This window comes from Astatotilapia calliptera, chromosome 12 (assembly GCF_900246225.1).
Source record: "Astatotilapia calliptera chromosome 12, fAstCal1.2, whole genome shotgun sequence".
Lineage (NCBI taxonomy): Eukaryota > Metazoa > Chordata > Actinopteri > Cichliformes > Cichlidae > Astatotilapia > Astatotilapia calliptera.
Genome location: NC_039313.1, coordinates 29418450 through 29443794, shown reverse-complemented (window position 1 = coordinate 29443794; position 25345 = coordinate 29418450). Strand labels below are relative to the sequence as shown.

The window sequence follows — 25345 nt, the reverse complement described above, 5'->3', positions numbered from 1 at the left end:
ATGCTTTTTCATTAAGCCAAGGCTGGCAAAAGATGGTGTAAGTATATACGGTCCAAACATCTATATATTGAAAGACCTCTGTCCTATTGTTGATGTAACTTTCTTTGACCAAGAATATAGCATTGTGAAACTTGAATTTAAGTTAGACTTCATGGTTGTTTTGACAAATATAGCAGCAGGCTTGTAGATAAGTCAAACGCTGAGGGTACAAAACTTACAGGGCAAGACATTCTTCTCAAATTATGCTTAAGGTCAGTGTCGTATTTGTCAATTTATGACCGCATTCCCGCATGAATTCCTCCAAGGGTGGTCAGATTTCCTGGATATGATGGTTTGCCTCTCTCTTTGACTTCTCAGTAGAATAATTTCCCATTAGTTTGTGTAATACAGTCAATCTAATTTGTTTTCACTTTTATCTCAGGGGATACTTGGATCCACAAGTTTAATGTTCCTTTCTTTACAAAACCATCCCATTTCTCTGGACTGTGTTTGGGTTTGTGTGTTTCCTCCCAGTCAAACGAACCAACCTAACACAACTATTACCTTATAACTTGCATTCTCTTCATGACACATTACAATAAACTGTAAATTGTGGTGGATCTTGAGTGAGACAAGCTGCTACATCACTGACCTTGTGTTTTTATTTTTACCCAACCTGAATCTGGTAATCTTAAAACTTAACATCATTAGCCATACACTTATTTTAAAGTACTGCTTAAACTGTAGATCAATGTTTCATATTAAATAAAAAGAAAGGCAACTGCTTTAAACTGCATAACTGTGTATGCTGTAGAACTAATGGGAGAATGAGAGATTTGTATTTATTTGCCGTTGTTGTTGTTGATAGTATTCGACAGAAGAGGTCAGTATTAAGGCAGAAATTTGATGCAGGTGCCTAAAAAAAGTAAAATCAAATTGTAATTATAAAATCTTATTAGTGAGCGATGGACTGCCCCAAATTCTTGTTTTATAGGATTTTCTCCATCTCCTGATGTTTCTGGGGTATTTATTTCTCATAGGCCCAGAAAGTCCAAAATAAGCTATTTCACTCACACACACAGTGCACTAGTCGACGAGTTTCTCCTTCTTGCTCTACTTCGTCAGTTTCTTCAAATATCTCAAAGGAGCTGGCCAATTTCCCAGTTCCCACAGTTAGCCATTTCTTAAATGGATGCCAGCCAACTGACCCAATAATAATCATCCCAGCAGGCTCTTGACAACAGTATGGGGAAGACCTGCTCCAGAGTGATCAACTCTCTATGCATTGATCCTGCTAGCTCTTTTTTTTTTTTTTGCCCCTTAGCCGACTGCACCTAATCTCTGAAGGGTGTTTACATCGCTGTGCTGACATTTCAGGGGAATATCAAATGTCCCACTCAAGCAAAATTTTGGCAATTAGGAGAAAATATTGTTCTGTAGGATGTGGGTTTTCAACTAAGAGTCTTGAATACAGAGAAAACAATTTTAATAGCCTTCCTGTGGAGAGGAAACACTTTGACAGATGTTTGCACAGATGCCCACACAACTAAAACGTTTTCACTCAGTGCGAACGTGTGTGTGTTTGTGTGTGTCTGTGTGCAAAAGCTAATGTATGAGAGTAGTATACTACTCTAATTAAACTAATACTTTATCTTCATTTTGAAGTATCTCTCTGGTAACTATTCTTATTTGCACTGTCATTTTATGCTACTGAGGCTAATAAGAAATTGTGGCTATATAAAGGGGAAAACAGTATTTGGCTATTGTAGTAAATGGGCAATTTGACTAATTCTGTCTGTTGCAAGACCCTCCTAAAGGATAGAAATGAACCAAAAGTGACATTCCCACACTGCCCCATGAACAGTGTAGAATGGTTTTCTATTTTTATTTGTGTGTAAGCTTGAAAAACTTTAAAAGTAGCACAAAGCACAAAGATTGCAAATACTTTTTTTTTTTTTTAAAGCTGAGTTTCTATGAAAGCATCTCTCTGTGACTTGTCTTCTCAAAATGTTATTGCCAGCAGCTGATATTATCTTCCTCCAACACTTTGACATCCCACTCTTTGATTTCCATCCTGGCAGGTATCCAGACACAGACAGCTGGAGTACAGATGTAGCACCCTTGAACAACCCCCAGAGTGCAGTGTGTCTGGTGGCAATGGACAGATATCTGTATGCCATTGGAGGACATGATGGCATTACTTTCACAAGTACTGTAGAGAGGTACTTTAGCACAAGTGCAAACTAAAGGTCAATATCTTACAAAATGAACTGTCATTCCACTTTGTGCAGACTGTAAACAAATGAGACTGTTTTAAAGAGCTCTCACTGAAATGAAAGGTCTCTCTTTAGAGTTTGCAAATAAAATAAAAATGTATCTTCCATTCCTAACACAGTCTTCTAATGTGTTTAGTTTACTGTCCATGTATGAAACTTGTTTGTGCTATCATTACATAGCACTGAGACAGCACTTTTAAGGATTTTTAACGATATTCTCTTAACTATGGATTCTGGCAGCCCTGCTGCCCTTTTACTGTTGGACTTGTCAGCAGCTTTTGACACGGTTGACCACGACATCCTGTTATCACGGCTAGAATCGCATGCTGGCCTAAAAGGATCTGCCCTTCAGTGGTTTCGCTCCTACTTGACAGAAAGGTTCTTTTATGTCAATATGGGCCCCCACAACTCCAAATTAGCTCCTCTTAAATACGGTGTTCCTCAAGGCTCTATTTTGGGTCCCGCCCTCTTCGCACTCTATTTGCTGCCATTGGGCTCCATCTTCTCGCGGTACAGCATTTCATTTCATTGCTTTGCGGATGATCTACAGATTTATCTACCTTTAAAATCAGGATCAGATCAACCGCAGCTCTTATTACGCTGCCTTGACGACGTTAAACAGTGGTTATCATTAAATTTTTTACAGCTAAATGAAAACAAAACTGAGGTTGTCATTTTTGGCAATTTCAATCATATCGACAGCACGTTGGGTACCCTCTCCTCGTATTGTAAAACACATGTAAAAAACCTCGGAGTTTACATTGATGGTTCTTTTAAATTGAATAAGCAGGTGAGTGCAGTAGTTCAGTCCTGTTTTTTTCAGCTAAGACAGCTAGCCAGGCTAAAGCCATACCTTCCGGCTGACGTCTTCGAGCGTATCATCCACCTTTTTCTTACTTGCAGATTGGACTACTGCAATTCATTGTATTATGGCCTAGATCATGCCACCATCCATCGCCTTCAGATGGTTCAAAATGCTGCTGCTCGCCTGCTAACCGGTACCAAACGGAGAGAGCATATAACCCCAATTTTAGCCTCTTTACACTGGCTCCCTGTCCCCTACAGGATCCAATTTAAACTCTTACTTTTTGTTTTTAAGTCACTCAACGCCCGAGCCCCCCCCCCTACTTGTCAGAGCTCCTCTCTGCCTATGCTCCAGGAAAACCCACGAGATCTAGTTCAAAACTATTGTTGTCCATTCCACGGACTAACCTCAAATCTCGTGGTGATAGATCCTTTTCTGTGGCAGGTCCCAGACTTTGGAATAGTCTCCCCTTTAATATTAGATCTGCTCAAACTCTTGAGCAATTTAAATCTTTACTAAAGACACACTTTTACGCTCTGGCTTTTAACACATTATGACCCAAGCATTTTGGATTTATCTGAATTAGTTAGTATTGTTTCAATTCTTCTATTTTATTGTTTCTATTGTTATTATTGTATTACACTGTAGTTTTTAATTTTATTGTTATTGTTAAGCACTTTGTGCAGCATCGGCTGTTGGAAATGTGCTATATAAATAAATCTGACCTTGACCTTGACCTTGCTATGAAAAAAAAATCTATAAATGTAGCTAAAACTAATCTAATCATTTTCTTATTTACCTGACATTTCACATTAATTTGATGACAAGCTGAAGAGGCTGACTCAGAGGAAGGAACAAAGAATTCAAGCTGCACAAAAATATCAATGACAGACAGATCACTTGCTAAAATGATAACCTTTGTTTCGTTGTTATAAATATGATCCAAAAATGAACAAATGGACCAAGCAGGTACCGGTGCTGACAAGAAGAACCAGAGCTGTGGCTGCTGTGCTGGAAGGTAACCTGTATATAATGGGAGGGAGTGATGGTGAAAGGACTCAGGTGTGCGATGCTATTGAAAAAGACTATCTTTGTCCTAAACCTCACAGATACTGATTACATCAACAGGATAAAAGGCTGAAATCGAATATTATGCCTAACTTCAATAAGGAAAATCTGTAATCACTCACCTGCATTCATCCCTGGCTGTTTGGCTAGTAGTCGATTCTTTACGTCACTTCCACTCACCCACATTCTCAAACTCAATACTGACATCATTACTGTAGTCCAATCATCTTCTTACGTGCCTCGTTTGAGCCAATCTGCTTACATTAAATCTCAGTACTCCTCTGTTAGTCTCCCTTTTAGATTCTGATTCATGCAGCTCACTTCCTCCCCACCTCAGTCAGAGCCTCCAGCTTCATCTTCACCAGCATCCAAACCCTGGAGTCACTTAAGTCCTTGATGATGGTTATCAGACTCTAATTGGCTAATAGATTTTCCTGTCTAATAATTTTTCTAACACAATAAATCATGTTCAATTCTCCCACATGATTTCTCCTTGTTGAATTAACAATTATTCACTATGAATTAATGTGAGCTAATCATAATAATAATAAAAAAATGTCTTTCATAAGACAGACTTTTTTTTCACCCACCGTGCTAACCTGCAACCATCCACATTTGGGCAGTTGGAAGCAACAAATACCCAGCATTTTGCTTTGCTTTTATATGAAGATTTTTTTTTAAACTAAAAGAATAATAAATAAATAAATAAATAAATAAATAAATAAATAAATAAAAGCTGAAAAATAGTATGTGTTAATATAGGAAAGCTATACTCACAAAAAATATTTTGTGCCCTGTTTGTGACCCGACCTCTTTCTACCCTCAAAAACTGAACTTGCCTGCTTTTGGACATAGGAGAATTTAAGAAACACTTATTGTGTATCTTGACCCCTTTAATTCCATGTATCCCACATTACCACAAGACACACACATGCATACACACTTACAGGCAACCGCTTCAACCTTGCCAAAGATAAACACGGGTCACTTGTTCCTAACTATTTTTGTCTGTGAGAAGTGCACATCGGTGCAATTCCCACAACCATTTTTTGGTTCCCATCAAGTTCTTGGACACAATCTTGGCTTGGAATATCCAACATGTTTTTTTTTACAAACTGAAAAATGTACGTATATTACAGGAAACACTTTTAGCTTATTGTGTAGAGTAGATTAGTAAAGCCTGTGTTATAGGTCTTAAACCCAGGGCTTAGTGTTTCTCTGCGGGTTCAACACTTGTTTTTAAGATTGCCTCTTTTTGCATATTAGTGCAGTTCACATTTTCCTTTGGCATTTATTATTTCCCCTGTCTGCAGTCTAGTTCATCTTCTTGGTTATGTAATATTTAGTTATCCCTTTCTATTTCCCCTGTCTTCCCCTGTGTTCCCATGCCTTCTGTCAAGTCTTTGTCTGTTAATGATGCCATGTTTAGTTACTTCCTGTTTTATTTTGCTAGTATCTTGTCTCTTGTGCACTCTGTTTGGCTTTGCTTTCTTTGTTTTGTGTTCCCAACAAGTGTCAGCTGTGTTCCCTGGTGTGTCCTGTCTCTCTAATTACTTGATGTGTATTTATTGTCTGAGTCTCCCTCTGTTGTTTGTTTGTATCCTTCCCTCATGGCAGTTTGTTTACCTCCTCCAAGGGTCCTCATTTATTTTTCCTTATGTGCTGCTCTGCATTTCTTTTGGTTTTTTTTCTTAAGTTCCAGCAATAAAACTGAGTTTTTGAGTTAATTTCTGCCTCCTGGATCCTGCATCTAGGTCCACACTCTGCCTGCCACACAGTCGTTCCCATGACAACCTGGGCATTTTTCTACATAAACACTCCCAACCTGTAGTGCTACACACATGGTGTATATGGTTGTGCATTAAATAGTATACATGGCCTCCCCTCACTTGTGCTATCTTCTAAATGTTCCCCAGTGTAGCGGTACAACCCTGCAGATGGAACCTGGTCGATATGCGCGCACATGCTGAGTCACAGAGAGAGCGCTGGTTGTGCTGTGTACCTGAGACACCTCTACATGGCCGGGGGCAAAGATGAGCTCAAGCTGGAGCTCCATGCAGCTGCAAAGGTTCAATTGTGACACCATGAGGTTGATGCCTGTGAAACACATGAGGAGTGAGAGGGTAGATCGGTACAACAGACATAAACTGTTCTCTCTAAAAAAAAAACTTCTGGCCATATTTGCATACGAATGATAAAAATGGAAAATATGGAGTGAGGAAATATGAGTGACATGAATGAGAGAGGACCACATGATTTTTCTTTTGTTTTATTGTTTAATAATTTACACTGCAATAAAGGGTTCTTACTGAAAACATTTTCTAGCATGCTTTCACTGGATTGTGATGGTGCTGATGATTAAAATGAATTCATTATAAAGTTAGAGGACCCAAATGTAGGATGCTAGACGAGTAAGAAAGTTTAAAAAAAAGTATAAAATTGAGTAAGAGAGCATGAGTGAAGCTAATCAGGGCAGGGAATGCAAACATACAAAATTGAAACAAGACAAATGCACAACAAAACAAGGAGATTCAGGAGACGTTGGGGAAAGAACGGTCAGGGTTTGAAAAAATAAATCAGGAATCAAAACTAAACAAATCCAGCACTGATAACAGTATAATGTTTTCAGTGCTCACCATCTCCGTTTCATATATTGGCATACCAGCTTTTGGCAGCTAAACAAAACACTAAGTGTCACTTAGCAGTTATGTGTCACAAACTTAGTTTGGCTGGATGATGGCATTTTCACACTATGGGCATAAAAGTATCTATCAAATTTGAGCCAAACCAACTATATTCTAAAATATTTGACTGAACATATTTGAGTGAAACATCTGTCATTGTACTCTGGTACAATGTGAAAAGTCTACACAGATTTATTTTACAAATGTAAAGCAGCACACTCGCAGGTCACTTTGTTAGGCACACATTTTCAACTGCTGAGTAACATAAATTCTGTTCGGCCAATCAGAGGTTTGGGGGAAGTGTTAGAATGATTGGAGGTGATTTAAGTGACCTTAAAGTGGCCAAGATTCGCTTTGCATTCACTTAGTGGCTTTTGAGCCACATGAGCTCAAGAAACACTGAGGTGCCAAAGTCTGAGTATTTCCCTCCATATCTTACAACACTACCACTGCTGATCCACTGGGATTTTCCCACACAAACATCTCTAGGGTTTACAGAGAGTAGCCTGAAAAAGAGAAAATATCCAGTGAGTGGCAGTTCTCTGAGTGCAAATGCCTAATTGTTCCCAGAGGGAGAATGGCCAAACTGCCTCCAGCTGACAGGAAGGAAGCAATAAGTCAACAAACCACTTTTTAAAATGAAAATATGCAAAGTAATAAATATGATAGCCTTATAAATAAATATATAGAAAACCATTTTTTTCTGGCACACTTTGGATCCCTTAGTACCACCTGAGCAATATTTAAACATCATAGCCTGCCTAACTATTGTTACTGACCATGTCTATCTCTTTATGACCACAGTGTACCCATCTTCTGATGGCTGCTTCTAGCAGGATAACGCACTATGTCACAAAACTCAAATTATTTCAAACTGCCTTCTTCAACATGACAACGATTCACAATTGATTTCACAATGATTTCACAACTGGCCTCCACAGTCACCAGATCTCAGTCCAACAGAGCACTTTTTGGGATGTGGTGGAACAGATTTGTAGTGCAGCTGACACATCTGCAGCAACTACGTGATGCTGTTATGTCAACATGGACGAAGATATCTGAGTAATGTTTCCAACACCTTGTGGAATCTATGCCACAAAAACCTGAAGCAGTTCTAAACGCAAAAGAAAGACTAATCCAGAAGTGTAATGTAAGTGTAAATAAATGCTAAATCTTTCCAGTAACTGTTGAGATTATTTACTTTTGATGAGAATGGCACCTTAATGACACAATTTCAAACATTGGACTTTGAGTTTCAGAAAGTTTTTTCTACTCTTGACTCTGTATGATATCAGTGAGATCAGATGTCCATAAACAGTCACGCTGGTCTGGTTTTGACAGCAATCCTACCGACATCTTGTTTAAACCTTCTGTATGTGACAGGTAATCATTTGGGAGAAAGTTTGCATGAAAGGGGTGGACTTAAAGAGATAGAGAATAAAATGGCTTGTTTCCCACAGTGGAAACAAGGCGCAGTATAAGATAAATGAGGATACTTCAAGAAAACACTTGGAATAGTTTTCAGCACTGAAACAAAGACTTGGTTCTTCGTAACATAATCTGAAATCCTGGGATCAACAAAGTATATATATGTCTTTCTCTATCTTACTTGTGTATTTTCAGATATCTCTTGTAGTCTTCAGTGGTGCACTGCTGGCTGTAGGAGGATCTGATGGTTTCACCCATCTGAAAACAACAGCAGTTTACAGCCATGAAAACAACACATGGAGGTAAGAGGAGAACTGAATTTGTGACAAAACTAATACAAAATGATTGCTACAAGCATCAAATGATGCCATAAGCCCTGACATAATTTTGTTTTGATTCCCTGTTAATTACATTTGCAGGAAACATGAAAGCCATAATGTAAACAAGCTATGAACTGAATCACTATTCAATGACATCAATTAGTAGTAGAGAGCTATAAAGAGGAAATGTATTTACATTTAAACATCATGAAGGGCACAGCAGGCCACGAATGCATTAGCATAAAACATTAAATATGTTGTATAAGATATATTGATACAATACATTATATTAATATTTTCCCGGAGGATTATTGTTTACACTTTGTTGGTAATATGGGAGAAGGATTAACTAATCAAAATAATTTTATGTTTAACTGGATTGTTCGAATCATTTATGTTTAGTAAATGTAATTACACTGGATGTGGCAGGTTCAGATAATGGTGTTAAAGGGAAAAATACAGACTCTTACTTTGGTAAAAATCAAGACACAAAAAAGAGATGTCTCTTCCAAAATTAGTTAAAATTCAATGTAACATTACATCGATTAATGTTAAAGAAAGTGTATGCAGGATGAAAATATTATAAGCGAGACAAATATATAGTCTCTTTGTGATTCATGCACTGTGCTCATGTATAGCTCCTATATATTATATATGCCTTCAGGCTGCAAGCTGAATCTGGGTGCTTCACTGTCTGAGCATGTTTCCCTTTCCATCTGTTTTTAGACACTTTGGAAGCATGAAGAGTAAGCATCCAGGTGGGAGAGTGGCTGCGCTGTGCTGAGACTCAACAATACTCATATTATATGAGCAGGACAGAAGTGTTAGAGAAAAATAGCCTAATGGATAGGCTCAGGGACACATTGCAATATGGTTCAAGTAAAGGCAGTAGAATAAATGAATAATGGAGGAGTTCGCTACAAAATGAGACATAGCTGCATTAGTACATGGTGACAGCTAACTAAAATTAAAGCACATCACATGCTACCCAGTTTTGATCTTTTATGTCTGTTGTCTAGAAATTATAAACAGATGAAACTGTAGAAAGCAGATTTCAAGAATAGGTTAACTTTTGGATTGACAGACTTAAAATGTAGATTTTATACAATTCTGAAAAAGAAAAAGCAATCAAGTAAAAATGAGACAATCACAAAAATGCTCATAATATGAAAAAGTGAATCAGTGTTTCAAGGGATAGCACCATTTAAGATGATTTCATTTTAACTCATGAGCTTGCTAATTAAATATTAATGTGGAGTAACAGGTGTTAGTCATGGATAAATCATAGCTAAGGCACGGATTTGGAGGTAAAAACATAGAAAGCGCATATTGTTAGTCTTACAATGAGGCATGGTTCATGTGAAGTGTGTTAAAAGTAACCAATCACAGCTCCTTTCTGAGTTATTTCAATAAGCTGGAGACATCTTTGAAATTTATGTAGACGTTAATCATATCACTGAATTTTTGCAAGTGGCTCAGTCTATTCAAAGTATGCGGGAAATGACTGTAAATGACCCACAGCAGTGACTGTAAATAAAGTGCTTCACCATATTTAATCATTGAGCTTGTGTAAACATCCACTGATAGGAAGGGTAAGTGCCTGCTGCGGTGTAAACCAACAAAATCAGACAAATCAAGTGGAGAAGAAAATCTGTGGGAATCAAGATCCTTAGCGAGACTAGTGAGTGAGTGAGTGAGTGAGTGAGTGAGTGAGATCTGACTGCTGGCATGGGAAAGCATAAGAGGCTGTGTGGGCTTTAAAACGATGACGCTCAGAGCTCTTTCCCCTGGAGAATAATGGGCTGAAATGTGGAGAGGCTCAGCACAAGGAACGCACACAGAGTAGCGCGGCTTTTCCACAGACACACAGGAACCAGCGGTGTCTCCCCAGTCGTGCCACTGTGCACACAGAATGAATATTTTCTTCAATGTGAGGGGGACAGTTGTGAGGCAAATAGCAGAGGACAGAGCAGCTGTTGCAGGTATGGTTTAACAGAAATACATATATACATTTATGTATGTAATTTTTCCCTGTGTGTTGTAGGAAGATATTGCAAGTGTAACTTGCCAAGACTCTACACGTGCTGTGTATATGCTCCATAAAATGTTGCTGGATATTGATAATTATAAGGATCAACAAATAACTTAATAATTTTGGGGACTGTTGTGATGTTTTGGTCTTTTCCTGGCCAGTATGAGGCTAAGAGTAAAGCTCCCCCCACATGCAATTTATTGTGTGGTAGTGGAAATATAATAGTAGAAGAATAGTTGCACTTTAATGCACTTTTTTTCTCCAAACAAACGTGTTTGGATATATAGGTACATCTGTCACTACCCATTAAATACCACTTCTTAAAAATAAATAAACAAGAGCCAGTCTTTTGCCTTGACATAACTTTGAAAGAATTCTGCGCTGTCATGATTTGGGGTGGGAATAACCGTGACAGCGCAGAACTGCAGAATCTATTATTAGGTGATTTTTTTTTCATTTCACTAAAAGCTCTTTTTAAATTAGAAATTTCCTGTCAGCATTAAACGCTTCAGTTTCCTCGGCAGACGACGAATTATTCCAAGGTTGTCCGGTAGGTGGCGAGGCACCGGTGGTGACTTCAGGTTAGGAAATCAGCGCCCCTCACCCGCTGTGTCCTGGGAAGCAAGGATGAGGATGATGATGTTGTCCGGACAGCGTGGAAACCCGGTGGACAGCGCGCTTACTTGATGTGTTACTTCATATGCGTAAGCAGACGTTACATGGCAGGAGTCAACAGCGAAGAGAAGCTGTACTTTGAGTGATTCCGAGGGCAAGGGTTGTTATATAACAGCAGCTGACAACGGTTACAGGGGACTGCGAGCTAATTAAAAAGACGAGCGCAAGTTTATCGTTAACTTAACGTCCGTCCTCCTTCCGCCACGAAATGTAGTTCGGCAACAGTGGCAAACAAAGTTGTTGCTAAGCGACAAGGAAGTCAGTCGGTTGTTTTTTGTTTGTTTTTTTTTCGCCCATGAATATTTACGTTTAATGTCAGGTGTGCCATAATCGCGTACATGTGATAATGATAATGGCAGGAAGTTAGCAAGTCAGGCTTCGCGCTTTGCCGTCAGGAGACCCTTCTTTGGGTTGATGGGATTTAACTAAACCCCCAAAGCTCACAGTTGGATCCCTTTTCTTCCCACCTCTGATCACAGGAGCTAACTTCCACCCCACAACTCTTGCAATTGTCACTTTCCAGTGATGACATAGCTTTCGCGGGTACTCGTTGTTGGGAAGCATCCTGTGTCGCACACGCAGTGCAGTATGGAGAGCGAATGGAGATTATCTAAATCAAACCTAAGTTTACGATGCTGGGACCTCGGCCAGAAACGGGAGCACAGCCAGGTAAACGAAGTTAACAGGAAATCACAGGGTACAGATGCACCTATGTGTTTTAACGCGTATTAGTTCAGCGAATATCATCAAGTTTATTGTAAAGCTTTGGTGGCAGATGCTGTACCGTGAAGTAAGATTATTATTATTTTCTCTGTTATTTATATTGTGTTGCCATAACATCTGTGGTGGACGTAAATGCAGATGTTTTGGTTGTCATGAAAATATCATGACTGCATTTCTGCGTTATGTATGTCTGTATTAATTGTATCTGTATTAAAGCTGAACCCTTGGTAATTGCAGTGAGGATGGGCTGATTCACTGTGGTGGAGAGCATCTTTCTGCCATTGTTCATCACTGCAAATCAATACAGTTATCAGCTTTATATTGATGCTCAGTGGGCTCTTCCAGGATTCCATTACCTTCATTCATAGGGGCCACTGAATGCCTTGATTGAGTCAGAAAATAATGTGAGTTTGCTTTAGAATAGCATCATCAGCTGGGGAAATCTTGGTGTCCTGCCTCTCTGTGGAGGTTAAAAACGTTTGAAGAGTCAATTCCGATGGCTCAATCATCCAACACCTTAATAAGTAACCCGCCCCCATTTTTCCACTAATTAAAAGTTTTGTTGTCACTAACAAACTTTTTTCAAATGTGGAATTTTGATAAATATGTTTCACAGATGATGGTTTTAATCACAGATTTCCTTTTTTTTGCTTGCAGACTGTGCTGAGCATTATGTCTAGATATTGGTCTCTGCATTGAAATCTGAAAGGCAGTTAGTCTCATCTGACCTTTTGAAATACATAATTCTGAAGAAGACGATTGCAGATTTTTACAGCCATTGTAAGTCGAATTTGATTCTTTTTAGTCTTCTTCTCGCCCTGGTTCCCGTTATTTATTTAAAGACGAGTTTTATGCCTTCCCTGCACATGCTTTTCCTCGCTCCATCTGCTCTCTTTGGTCTGAATCCACGACATTCGCTCCATTAAAATGAGACACTCTCTTACCGCAAGCGACTCTTTTTCCCTTTTATTGTGGTCACTTTGCCTCCTCCATTAAGTGAGTTCTCAGAGGTCACAGGCTCTGTATTTTTTTTTCTTTTATACTGTATGGGGACGTGCTAATTTTACTTGCACAGCTGAATGTACAGTTCTCTGTCTCTTTTATCTTGTCATGTAGTTCTTCTTAACTTCTGATGTCTCCTAAAGTAAAGAACACATTGAGAGTACTATATTCTTTATTCTTCTGCATTCACCTCCTTTTGTTTCTGGTTTTGGCTTTCTTTCCTCTCCACCGTACTCGCGGTCATAACCTATCTCTCTTTTCTCTGTCTGCCCTTCTGGGGGACTGTGCCTTCACTGTTAATAAGGGAGATCATGTCTCTGGTTGCTATTAGCCCACTCAAGATTGCCCACACCGTAGTATGAAAACCACAGACACACACTTAGCTCTGTATTACCCACTTATTTTCCCTCTGTAGACAGTTTAGCAATAAACCAAAGGCACATCAACAGAAAGTCTAGGTTTATCTTTTAGCTGGAAATGTAAAAAAATGTCATGGAAGTGCAGACACGGATGCCCATCTTGTTCAACCAGACAGATGAAGCTTTGGTATATTGTACCTACACTGTATGTATTTAAGAACGGTCTTTGTCCTGTTTCTGAAATGACCTTCCATCTGTTTGTTTTGCTTCATGGGCAGAAAAAAATGTGCTAACAGCATCTTGACAAGGGAATCCCTCCTCACTATTGCAAAGATTAAAATGTACACTAGGGTGCCTTTAATAAACACATGCAGATAGTAGCTGATTAACCCACTTGCTGCTTTCCACTTTATGAAAAGATGCAATATAAAAAAGTTAAGCACCATCGAGTGGAGATGTTGGAGAGGGACAACTCGGTAATATCAAACTGTACCCTTGCATAAATGTGTTGGTGTAATCCTGCTCTATGTAAAAACCAGAAAGTTTGAGAGTGCGCACTGATCTTTGCGTGTAAGCTGTGAAACAGGCAGTGGATGTGATCGACCTCTTTCAAAAGGTCTTAAGAGGAGAGTTTTTATAAGTGTTGTTTAATCTCTCTTTTCCCTTTTCTCTCTCTCTTGCTCTCGCTCTCATTCATCATTGATGTCCCCCTGTAAGAGCCAGTGATGAACCCTCCACGCCGATCATCGAGTTCCCTCGGTGACAGGTAACTTCCTGAAGAACTTCCCTACATGTGTTACTGTGTGACAAGGTGGAAACGCATGCAATAATTAGCCACAATATTTGAAAAAAAACAGCTGCTTAATTTTGTGTAAATGCACATTGTTCTTTGAAAATGGTCTTTACCTGTAGTGTGCCTCCACTACTACTGCTCCATAGATTGCCTTATCAAAATGTAATCTGAATTTTCAAGTTGCTCTTTGCATTCCTTGAGTCATTTTGGAGCTTGAAATGAAAGTGTTTGGGCAAAAGCTTTAAGTGTTGAGTTACCAGCTCATGGAGACTTGCTTCATTTGCAGGCTACATTCATAAATTTGATGGGATTTAAATACAGTCAGCCAAACAGAAAACTAGACAATTTATTACATAAAGCACCACCACAACCACAATAACCTTGAGCTCTAGTCCATGACTTGAATTAGCAGAGCAGAAGCCTTGGAGAGAAGTGCTGACTACAGCTTGCATCCACCTGTTAGTTGCCATAAATTAAAGTTTTGTTTTAAAAAGTAAAATAATAAATGACAATAGGTGCAAGAGAAATGAAAAATGAAAAACATTTTACTTCAGCTTATTTATTTGCACCAATCTCATTTAATCTCAGTGTGAGTCATTAGGCTACTGCATAGTGCTGACATTTAAAGCTGCATTAGTTACTTCTAGTTCCTCCTTTTCCTTGAAACATATTGCATGTGGAGCTGGTGAGAGAGAGCTGATGTGAAGTAGTATTAATCAAGGTAATGGCGTCATGTAGTATTACACTAAGTGTAATATACACTTCTCAGCAATTGTTGCAACAAACCATCATCCTTCTGGCTTCATTTCTAATGTCTGGATTTTAACTGTTGACATTCTGGTTGCAGTAGTTTTTAATTTGCCCGTCGTTTTATGTGACCAGGGAAATGTTTATTGGGGATGGACCAATAAGGCCGCAGCTGCAGCAATAATGTATATTGTAAAATGTAAATAGGTTGCATATTCATATGTCGTTCCCTTTCTTTTTGAATAATGCATGTATGCATGTTTGTATGTTTCCTTTAATACAATAATACATAATACAAGATGTTTGTGAAATAAGTCAGTTGCATCAAGTCACATGGTTTAGATTATTATCCATGTCAGGATTTAGGCTTAAAATAGGGTCTGTGTGCCCATTGCAAACCATTTCTGCTTAAGCTGTTTTCTCAGCTGTGTTAGCAGCACAAGAGCTTAATAGCTGGTCAAGAATCTTCATTGTCATTATCAGTGTGCTCAGTGTGTCATCCTCATAAATGCATGTCGTGTTTACTTGGGATTTCATGGAATGGATAATGGGCCTTTTCTGTTTGCTGTGGTTTCCTTTTTGTCCCATGTGAATAAATTGGCATGTGAGCATTACAGTAAAATGTTTGTCATTGTTCCCCCGAGCAACCACCTTTGTGATTGCAGACAAGTGCATTATACAACCATAACTTTCCTCACATATGTTTTAAAACTTTGTAATATGCTTTTTCAATTAGAGCCAGCCTCTAAATTAACAGCGTCACGTACACTTTTGTTGTGTCTGTTCTCAGCTGAATACGTTGTTTTAAAATGTCACCGTTGTACTAGCAGACAGGTTGCTGAGCAGATTCTGCTGTCTTTCTCGTCATGCAGGCCATCCACTGAGACCGTGCAGAAAAACAACAGCAGCAACTCTGGTGTTATTCTGGACATCTCAGCTCTCAAGATGGCCGATGTGGATTCAGGGGTGCCTCCGCTCCCACCTCGTTACCGATTCAGGGACTTGCTGCTGGGGGACCAGACATTTCAGAATGATGACAGGTAGCACGAAAAGCTCTCTTTAAGTTTGTGTGTGTGACATGTGAGAGACTGCCCAGGAATATTGTGGATCTTTTTTGTACAATAACAACAACAGAGAACCTGAAATCTTGCAGTCTTTATTAAGAAGAAGTCTCTCCTAGAGTAAATGACAATAAATTGAGCAAACTGATACTACTTTGGCCAGAATTCTACTGAAATAAGAAAATCACATAAAATAGAATTAGCTGAAAATTCTACTTGTAACAGCTGTAACGAGATTTGTGTTTTTCAGGGTATAGCTGGATTAAGTATATATATATTTATTTTTTTATTTACCCTTGACTGGCGCTACAGTCACCAGAGTGCTGTAGTGTTTGGGAGTACAGTTATCGCTGCGGTTGGAGAGGCAGACCAACAGATGCTGTTTGCTACCCAAGAGGGGAAAAATTAGCCTCAGGCATGGCTGAGTGCTGTGGAGCTCTCCGTGGTGCTGAAATGAAGGCATCTCACTAAAGGATCAGCAGTCCATTGTATACTGGCTTGCAAAGAGGAAACTGGCAGCCAAAGCTTTGTATGGTGGACTTACTTTTGATTTGTCAGAGATTTGTGTGTTAAAATGAACTTTCACTATTTCAACTTGTGAGACTTTATATGAAGGCTTCCATAACGTTTTATCCTCAATGCACTGCGGCTCAGTGATGTGAATCCAGTTCCTAATCCAGTTCCCCGTTCTACACTATGGAGAAGTATGGAGACGACACCCCCCCCCCCCCCCCACACACACACACACACACACACACACACACTGCTTTGTTATATTTCCTAGTTGAGAAGGGAAGTGATATTAGTTTTCTAGTTTTCACAGCTTTCCTGTTAAAAACAACAGGAAAAAGGAGCAGAACCATTGAAGCTTCCAAAAGACGTGTGGTTGTGTTCTCAGTATTTTGTTCTGTTGCATTTGATCCATTTGAGTTCGAGAAAAAGACTTATGAATACTGGTGGTTATAAGCAAAGACTAAAACCAGACGCTTTGCCTACAATGTTATCTCACAAGGTGTCCAAACACTCTCAGACAATGAGTGAAAATTGCTTAAAGAAACAGGAATGACAGGGGACTTAAGAAGCTTTTTTTGCTAGGCTACAGCAGATGCTGTATCTGAAAACACACTAAATGGCATGACCCTAGTGGTATCTTGAGGTGTCTGACATTCTGCCAGTTCATACTGCAGTTGCCTGGACAAATCAGATGGAGCTGAAGGTGGCAATCACATCTAGCCGGCAATTATGGACAGTGTTTACGTGGGTGAACACGACCTCTCATGGTGTATTCACATAATAAAAATGTGCACCCCTAACATCCAACAAAAGGCAGAGGAGGAGGAGTACAACTGATAGCTTAAATCAGAAACATTTTTTCAGAACTTACCATTAAGTCCTATAATTTCACTCACTTCTCTCCAAGCCCACTCCTTTTCTCCCTATCTTTGTCTAGAAGTGCAGTTGAATCAGACAGCTCCAGCTGCCCACAAACACAGTCAATAAATTAGTTCTCAATTTCTCATTGTCAGCATCAGGATAATCCCAGCTCTAAGGGACATACTGAGAAGCAAATTTTCTTCCAAAGTTAAAATATTGTAATTCCTGCAAGATGCTGATTTCCCTTGATTTGTATATCAATTTGCTTTGCTGCATAAACTCTGTCTGAAATCTGGCCACAAAGAAACTTTGCTTTGCTTAGTGTAATCACAGCATAACAACTGTTGACAGAAAACAAAGCTCTCCCTATCAATGTAGAGGGGCAGTTGCTGCGCAGATACTGATTATGATTAACACTTCATTTTGAGTAATGTTCAAAGTAAAAAGATAGATGTTTATCTTGCCCTAAGGTCCAAAGACTTGGACAGTTTGTCACTAGAGAGTCTGTGCTGCTATTTAAATGAAGTAAAGTTACAATGTGTTTTTTGTTTTTTTCTGTTTTTTTTTGTCAGTACTGTTTGATTTCTGAGGTTTATACAATTTCAATAACTGATGTTTGCTCACAATGAGCCAGACCAAGTCTTAATTAATGAATTGGAATAGATAACTTGCAAATGCTTTGGTATACCACTACCTATCATTTTATTTCTTTGTTCATCTGCCTAGTGTCACTGGGGATCCTATCAGTTAAACACCATCACTATGTTTTTAGAGAGAAATGCAAGGCATGTGTCTACAGATAACATTTAGAGCAGCAGAAAAATACACAATCCCCACAACCCACCCCCACAACCCACCCCCCACTACACGCACACATGTTTATTGTTCCTGTGTGCTTTCCCAGAGTGCGCAAAGGTTTCCCTTTTACTGCATTAGCCATTTAATGTTGACAAACAAGTCGTTTGAGTGAAAGTGAGATAATGCACAACTTGTGTATAATATATCTCGCTGTATGTTTAACAGTGGAAATGCATGGAAAATATACATGGCAATATAGTCATTAGGTAACATATCTCTTATCTTTTGTCCCGTATGGGTTCTGTGTCATGTATCTTAAGACTGTTCCCCTGCAAATGAATGTTTTGCTGAACATTATTGAATTGCAGAAGGTAATTAGAGCTTGTTGCTTAGCTACCAGCACATGTATGCCTTAGTGTGTGTGTACATATGCATGCACATTCTTGGTGTTTCCACAGAGCCACGTAATTCACAAATCCTGCCAAGAAAAACAGAGGATAACCAAATCCAAACAACAGCTGTAAAATACATAGATACACATGTACATATACACAGGAAATCAATAGGAAAAGCACCAAAAAGTACACTGCTATTGATACTGTCTTATGCTAGTGCAGAGTAATCCCTATTTTCTGATCTCTGGAGTGGAAATTCAAACAGATGATGTCACTTTGCCTTGGGGACATGCTTTTTCTAGCTTGATGATCTTCTGCATGCTCATGGGTTGAGATGTTGACTATTTCCTGTGCTGAACCTTTGTGAAGTCTGAAGCCTGAAAACAAATTACCTCCCAGAGGGAGGAATCAGCACCTTGCTGCCCTGATGACCTTCTGTATCTGTTTTTCTTTCATTTGTCATGATGTGCTTTTAGAGTTAAAGGCAGTGGGTTGCAGAGATAACGCACCAAATAAAGATACATCATTAAGGGAGTCCACCAAGGCACCGGGTTATCAGAAGCACATAAAAGGGGAGGGGGCAGTTTGTTGCAAAGTGAATGAAATATTAATAAAATAATGGCGATAAGGCCATTCACTGCTTATGGCCTTATCGCCAAAAACAAAACATATTAGTAATCTGTTTTTGTGTTATCTTCTACAGTGATTACTATCTTGCAAACCATTCTAAGTTTTAATCCACAAAAATGGCTTTTTGGTTAGACGGTGTTCTCTCATGCATGTAGAGTTATTGCTACTCACTTTTATTGGCATAATTTAGATGAGATTGCTCAACTTGCTCATGTTTACTGGAACCTGCTTTGTTGTAGTCGTGTTTTAGATTTGCAAAGGACTGGGGGGAGACAAAAGCCAGATACTAAAACCGTACTTTTTTTGTGCCTGGATGTGAACTCATTTATTGTGGAGAAGTGCCCGAGTGTCACTGTGAATGTATTCTTTGCTGTTTTTCTGTTTGTACGCAAATGCAAATTGTTCAATGTGCGACGGTGCAACAGTATTAAGCCCTTCTGTGCTGTCTATGTAAGTGTTTCCCTTTATTTCCACTCATCTCTGTGTCTGTAGTGTGGATGTGGGCGTACAGTGTAGATGCCTGTGTGGGGAGGAGGGGGGTAATCTCCCTCCTGGGCTGTCATTATCTCCAGGGTTGGGTTTCAGAGGGCCATAATGACGACTTGGTTGTGTGGGCGCTGAAGAGCAGCATTCACACTGAAGTCGAGCAATTTGTGTGTGTGTGTATGTGTGTGTGTGTGTGCATGCACTAAACAGGTGTTCGTGTATGTGCCCTGAGTGTGGGCACGCTGGTGTATGGACCTGTCAATGTCTGATTATATATCTGAGTGTGTGTATGTGGGTTTATTCCTCAGTCTGTCAGCCAGCTAACCTCAATCAAAGTCAGAAATGGAAACAGCCCACCAAATTCATGTACAAATGCCAATAGAGTTAAAAACAGAGCAGAAGAAAATTAGTTGAATCTGTCTTATCTCTGTGGTCTTTTTTTGTGTTTTTGTGTTTTTTTTCTTCTGGCCTCTTATCAAGGCAGGGTCCCCTGGGTGTGAAGCTGACAGGGTGAGTGTTAATCGGTCACCTTATCAACTCGACACATCCTTGTGAGTCAAATAGAGCCACTTGCAGTGGTGATCTAATACTGACTTGTGATCTGCTGTCAAGGAACAGCTGGTCTCAGATTAGACTCATTCATTCATATTGCCATTTATAATTCTGAATTATTTCATAAACCTCAGTTGTTAGATTTTTCCAAGACACCAGGCTGTATGTTTCTGGTCAATCAAAAATGTCATGTTTTGTGAAGTGGAGTTGGACACACTTTGACTCAACATGGTTTTGTTTTGACCATATAAATACTGCAAAACCAAACTCCATGCAGAATTACACATCCTGAGACAATAATTGTGCACTGATACTGGCAGCAGCTGTTTGTTTGCACTGATTCTGTGGCAGAAGTGGCTATTGGGATTTGATGCCTGAATGATTTCAATCGGACCGAGTTTAGGAGGAGGATAAGATACAGAACAAAACGAAAGGGGAATATGATGAGCAGAAGGAGCACAAAAACTCAAAGGAAGGGAACGTGTTGGAACGAGTAAATGGGATGGAGGAAAGAAGAAAGACAAAGGACCAGAGGGAAAGTGATGAGTCAAACTGTAAAGATGAGGATGGATTGGTCCAGCTAGATATAATCAGATAATACCAGGTGCAACGTGCACACAATGATGCCTTTTGTTAGTGAACAACTTGAATGCCATTTAAATGCATGCAGCAAATTCATTTCATCATATATAGGGGGCAGAAATGGAAAAACTTGTCCTTATACTGATGTCTTTATACATTTGTCACTTATTATCTTATGTAACAAGCACACACAGAGAAGTTTTTGTTGTACATTTACATTTGATGCAAAGTTACTGATGTTGACTTTTTCTTTTAAATAAAACAGCTAATGCTTTATGCTTAATATTTGCAAATAATTATGACTTATTTTTTAAAGAAGCCAAACAGAAAGTGATATATGGTTATATTTGACTTGATCTAGCTATACCCTGAAAAACACACAGCTAGTCACAACTTTTACAAGCAAACCCTAAGTGAAGTACCATCTGTAGGTCTACTAGAAGATGTGAATGCAGCATTGCAGACAATCCTTACTGTGACCATCAATGAAACCAACCAGCTGATCTACACCACAGCGCCTGTGATTTCTGAGATGCTTGGCTATAAGATGAACAGCCAGTAGATAAGATGAACAGTGCCGTCCATGGAGAAAGAGACTAGAGGCCAAGATCAAGATAGCACGGGGGGATGTTAGCCAACTATCGGAGCTGCAGAAAAGTGCGATAAAGAAACACCAAGCTGCCCGTTACCTGAAGACTGCCAGACAAAGACTCACAGCTTTCATCAGCTGGTTGAAGAGGTTTACTAGAGAGGTAAGAGAAGTGTACTCTCAGTGGAAGGGGAATAATATGAGAACAGCCCCGCCAATGCTGGACAAGGAGCAATAATGGTTGCGGATATGGAAGAAGGACAGCAATGCTTAGTGTCTAGTAGACTCCCAGAAGGGACCCATTCAACTACCGGCCGCTATAACCTGCCTTACTATCACATGGAAGTTCCTGTCAGGCATCATAGCGGCTAAGAAGAACAGGCACATGGCTCAATACATTAGCTGGGCACAAAAAGGAATTAGCAGTGTACCAGAGCGGGAAAACACCAGCTATTTGTAGACAGAGCTGTTGCCCAAGACTGCAAGATCAAGCTCACCAACCTGTGCACTGCCTGATTAAATACAAGAAAGCCTATGACTCAATGCCTCAAACATGGATCCTGGAAAGCCTAGTATACAAGATCAACAGGACCCTAAGAGCTTTTATTTGTTTACATGTGTATATTAAACAAAATACATTTTTGTACTTTGCATTCCTCTCCAGGACATATACCAAGATTTGTTGATTGGTCTTTGCATAAAAAACTTATGTAGTACCTATAGCTACAGGCAAGGACATAAAATGCAGCTGTACAATATGTGGGCGATGATAAACAAGTCTAATTATTCACTGCAGGAGCCTCTATACACTGACTGTAGCTTGAATAATTGAAGAATGAGGGAACAAAGTCTGGACTTTTTAGGATCCTTGGATATTCGGTCATCACGTTGTAACCACAGTGATAAAAAATAAGTTACTTCATAGTATAATAGTATAAATAAAATTAGTATAAATTAGTATACATTAAATGTAATGTCACAGAATATCACCATGTGACTCATTTATTCACTAAATATATTCCTTAACTCTACTGACATGTAACTCTGTAGTTGAATCATGTATACATCACCTACTTTGTCTCAAGTGTGTTTACAATTCCTTTAGTCTGGTCTGTTTATTGGTTTTCTGTCTTAAATCTCAGCATTTCAGTAATAGTGTTCTATAACAGTTTCCTTCTTGAACATTTCCAGGGGTACTCACTGGTTTCTGCCACCACAAAGTGTTTATGACTACAGTGACCTGACTCAAACTGCTGTATGTATGTCAAAACACTGTATATGAAGTCTCATTTCCTCCACTAGTTTTTCATTTGATTATATGATTATATGTAGCTAATAAGCAGTTACATATAGCAGCATTTTCCAAATTTTTGTTGATAGCAACAAATGACAGCTGTCGTTTCATTTGCTGTGGCAAGCATTGTAATTAAGCTATCGCCTGTTTGTGTCCCTAGTTTCCATGCTGTCCAAATTATTAGTATGTAATGATAAAGGAGAAACGGCAACTTGAATACCATGAGACATTTTGCATCGCCAATTTCGACCTGATGACTTCCAGACGTCATCTCACTTAAAAGTCTGATGTGCTTCAAAATGTGTGTGTGTGTGTTGTTACTGGTGACATGTGCATTTCCGCTTAGCAAACAGAGCTTGAAATTAAGACCATAGGTGGCATTAGTCATCGCAATCAGCGCAGAGTGGGTAGGCGACACTTAAGGACGGCAGACTTGTTCTCATTAGCTGCGGAGTGGCTGTGTTTTTCTTGACATGCTGTGAGTTTAAGAGTTGTTGTTATTGTCACAATGAAGTGCAGGACCCAAGCATGTTGTCCAATTTCTGTCTATTTTGAGACAAGTTTCTCTAAGGATTTGTTCAGCCAGTGAGCGGAAATGGTGGAAATGAGTCTGTCGAAGCGTTGCATTGCTAAAAAGCCCAATTTGTAGGGAGCTCTGTTTCGACGATTTCTAGCCAGATTTATTTCCCATCAGCGCAGTGGAGGTATTAGTGAAAATGACACGACCTGCTTAAGCAGAAAGGAATGAGCATGCAGCTCTCATAAAAGGTTTTATTAGTCTTTATATGAAATCATTTGGAACATCACAGTGTCTGAGTGCATAGTCTCAGAGGGATAGCTCAAGTGGGACGTGCAATTAGAGAAAGACTGCAAAGGGAGAATTATTGAAGGTGGTGCTTGAGAAGAATTAAGATTTCATTTACCCCCTCAGAATTTGTTTCTCTTCTGGGCCACTGCATCTTTGAGCCTTGAAATCTCTGGTGCATTTGCCATTTAGCTCTCGTGCTTTGTCTTGCCAACTTAATTAGCATCAGTGGACTTGGCTTGTCAGACTTTAATAAGCAAAAGCAATGATGGAAGTACTTGGTTGAGCTTGTAAACATAGACCAGGGAGCTCCGGTATTGAGGATGCAAGTACAGCTCCACATAGTGGATTATTTAGCAATGGCCAACCACATTTCTACCCACTAGTTCAAAGGGTCTAGCAAAACTGCAAAACCTAAATACTAAAACTGGCTTTGAATTTGAAAGCGTTCCCATGTTTTTCTTAAATGTTACAACAACTGCTTTTTCCCTTGAGTATAATAAGCTTTAACACTAATTATCACTTATAAATCTATCTTAAGTTGCTGTTGTATAGCTGTGTTGTAGGGTGATTTCATGTGTGCTGCTGTGATTATCTGGTTCTCCTGCCTAAAGGCAATCAGGTAAATGTTTTATAATCAATAAAGCTGCTATGGTTCACTGATCATGAATGTGCAGCAGTATTTTAGGAAAGAGCCCAGTGGCAGCCCTTTCAAGTAATTCATCTGCCTGCCAATCACCTGATGACTTTTTCATCTCCTGTCTACAGCACCTCACATCATAGCATTATAGCAATTTTCTCTGTTCCTTTATATTCAGTCTGTCCTGGATTCACTTTCCTGTCTTGTACATGAGTGTTAATGTAGCAGCATTGCTTGCTCATGAGCAGACATGTGCTGTGTTAGTAAACTGTTGACATAGAAGTTCTGTGGTATAAGCTTCTGAAATCTGCAATTGATGTGTGATGGTCTTAAAGGCTAAATAAGATAAAGTGGTGCACTTTCTTGTTTTAACAGATTTTCTTTTTCAAACTGTGCAAACTATTAACTAAACTGTGTGTTAATTTAAATGCATCATTAAAGTTCTTTATGCTTGTATGTTCCTTCAGGTTGTTTACACTGAGTGATCAGTACTATATAGACTGAACAGTAATTTTATTGTAAGTGAAATGAAAATTGCAGGTATGTTTTTGAATTATTACATGATTCAGCTGTTCATTTAGTAAACGAGTATCTAGGTAAACTAACTGGAGTATATAGTGGATGCTTTCATGTAAGGCAAATGAAGAGAACCGTGCCACTCATTTTTGGTACAGCGTCATGCTGGGAGCAGCTGTTTTATTCATGGAACTGTCGATTTGTTTGCCATTAATGTGGCTTAACGAAAGTGCCAGAAAAGGTTTCAAACGTATTTATATCGGGGGGGAAAATATTCAGGAGTTTACCGAGATGGTTGTGGTGTAAATACATGTTGCACAAACTGAAGTAGTGTTTCTTATTACTTTAGCGAGTTTTCTCTGTTCATAAATAACTTAACAGCTCAACTGACATTTTGAAGAGTTGATGGCGTGTTTCTTCTAATTATTATTATTATGGATGAATCAAGCGCTCTGGCATACTCATTCTACTCAAGTAAAGTTCCACAGTCATCTTCATTTTTGGAAGAGAACATAAGGTTATGACTGATAAATGGTTGTTGAACCTTTTCCGCACCAAACAGCCTCTGGCAAGTTTGCAGTTAGCAAGCAGTAGGATCCCCGTTTGCAGTGCTCAGATGCATGTGTACACTCTTGTGTGTAAGCCTGCCAGTGGAATTGGCTAGACTTCTTCCTCCTCTTTGGCTATACTGAGCACAGGGAGACAGCTCACCCACAGCAGTGCTAGCTCACT

General features: G+C 39.2%; 1 protein-coding gene across 18 annotated transcripts in view; it reads left to right on the top strand.

The window, feature by feature from the left end:
• Positions 1 to 10201: 10201 nt before the first annotated feature.
• Positions 10202 to 25345, top strand: part of kcnt1b (potassium sodium-activated channel subfamily T member 1b) — a 74855-nt gene continuing 59711 nt past the window's right edge. For 5 of the 18 annotated variants that reach the window (XM_026188967.1, XM_026188963.1, XM_026188968.1 and 2 more), the window contains exons 1-3: positions 10206 to 10542; positions 14069 to 14117; positions 15764 to 15931. In XM_026188967.1, the coding sequence (XP_026044752.1) occupies positions 10473 to 10542; positions 14069 to 14117; positions 15764 to 15931 (287 nt within the window). In that variant the 5' untranslated portion in view covers positions 10206 to 10472. Of the gene's footprint in view, positions 10543 to 10945; positions 11297 to 11746; positions 11937 to 14068; positions 14118 to 15763; positions 15932 to 25345 lie in introns of those variants that run through there. The other 13 variants (XM_026188971.1, XM_026188962.1, XM_026188973.1 and 10 more) reach the window with 8 other exon arrangements.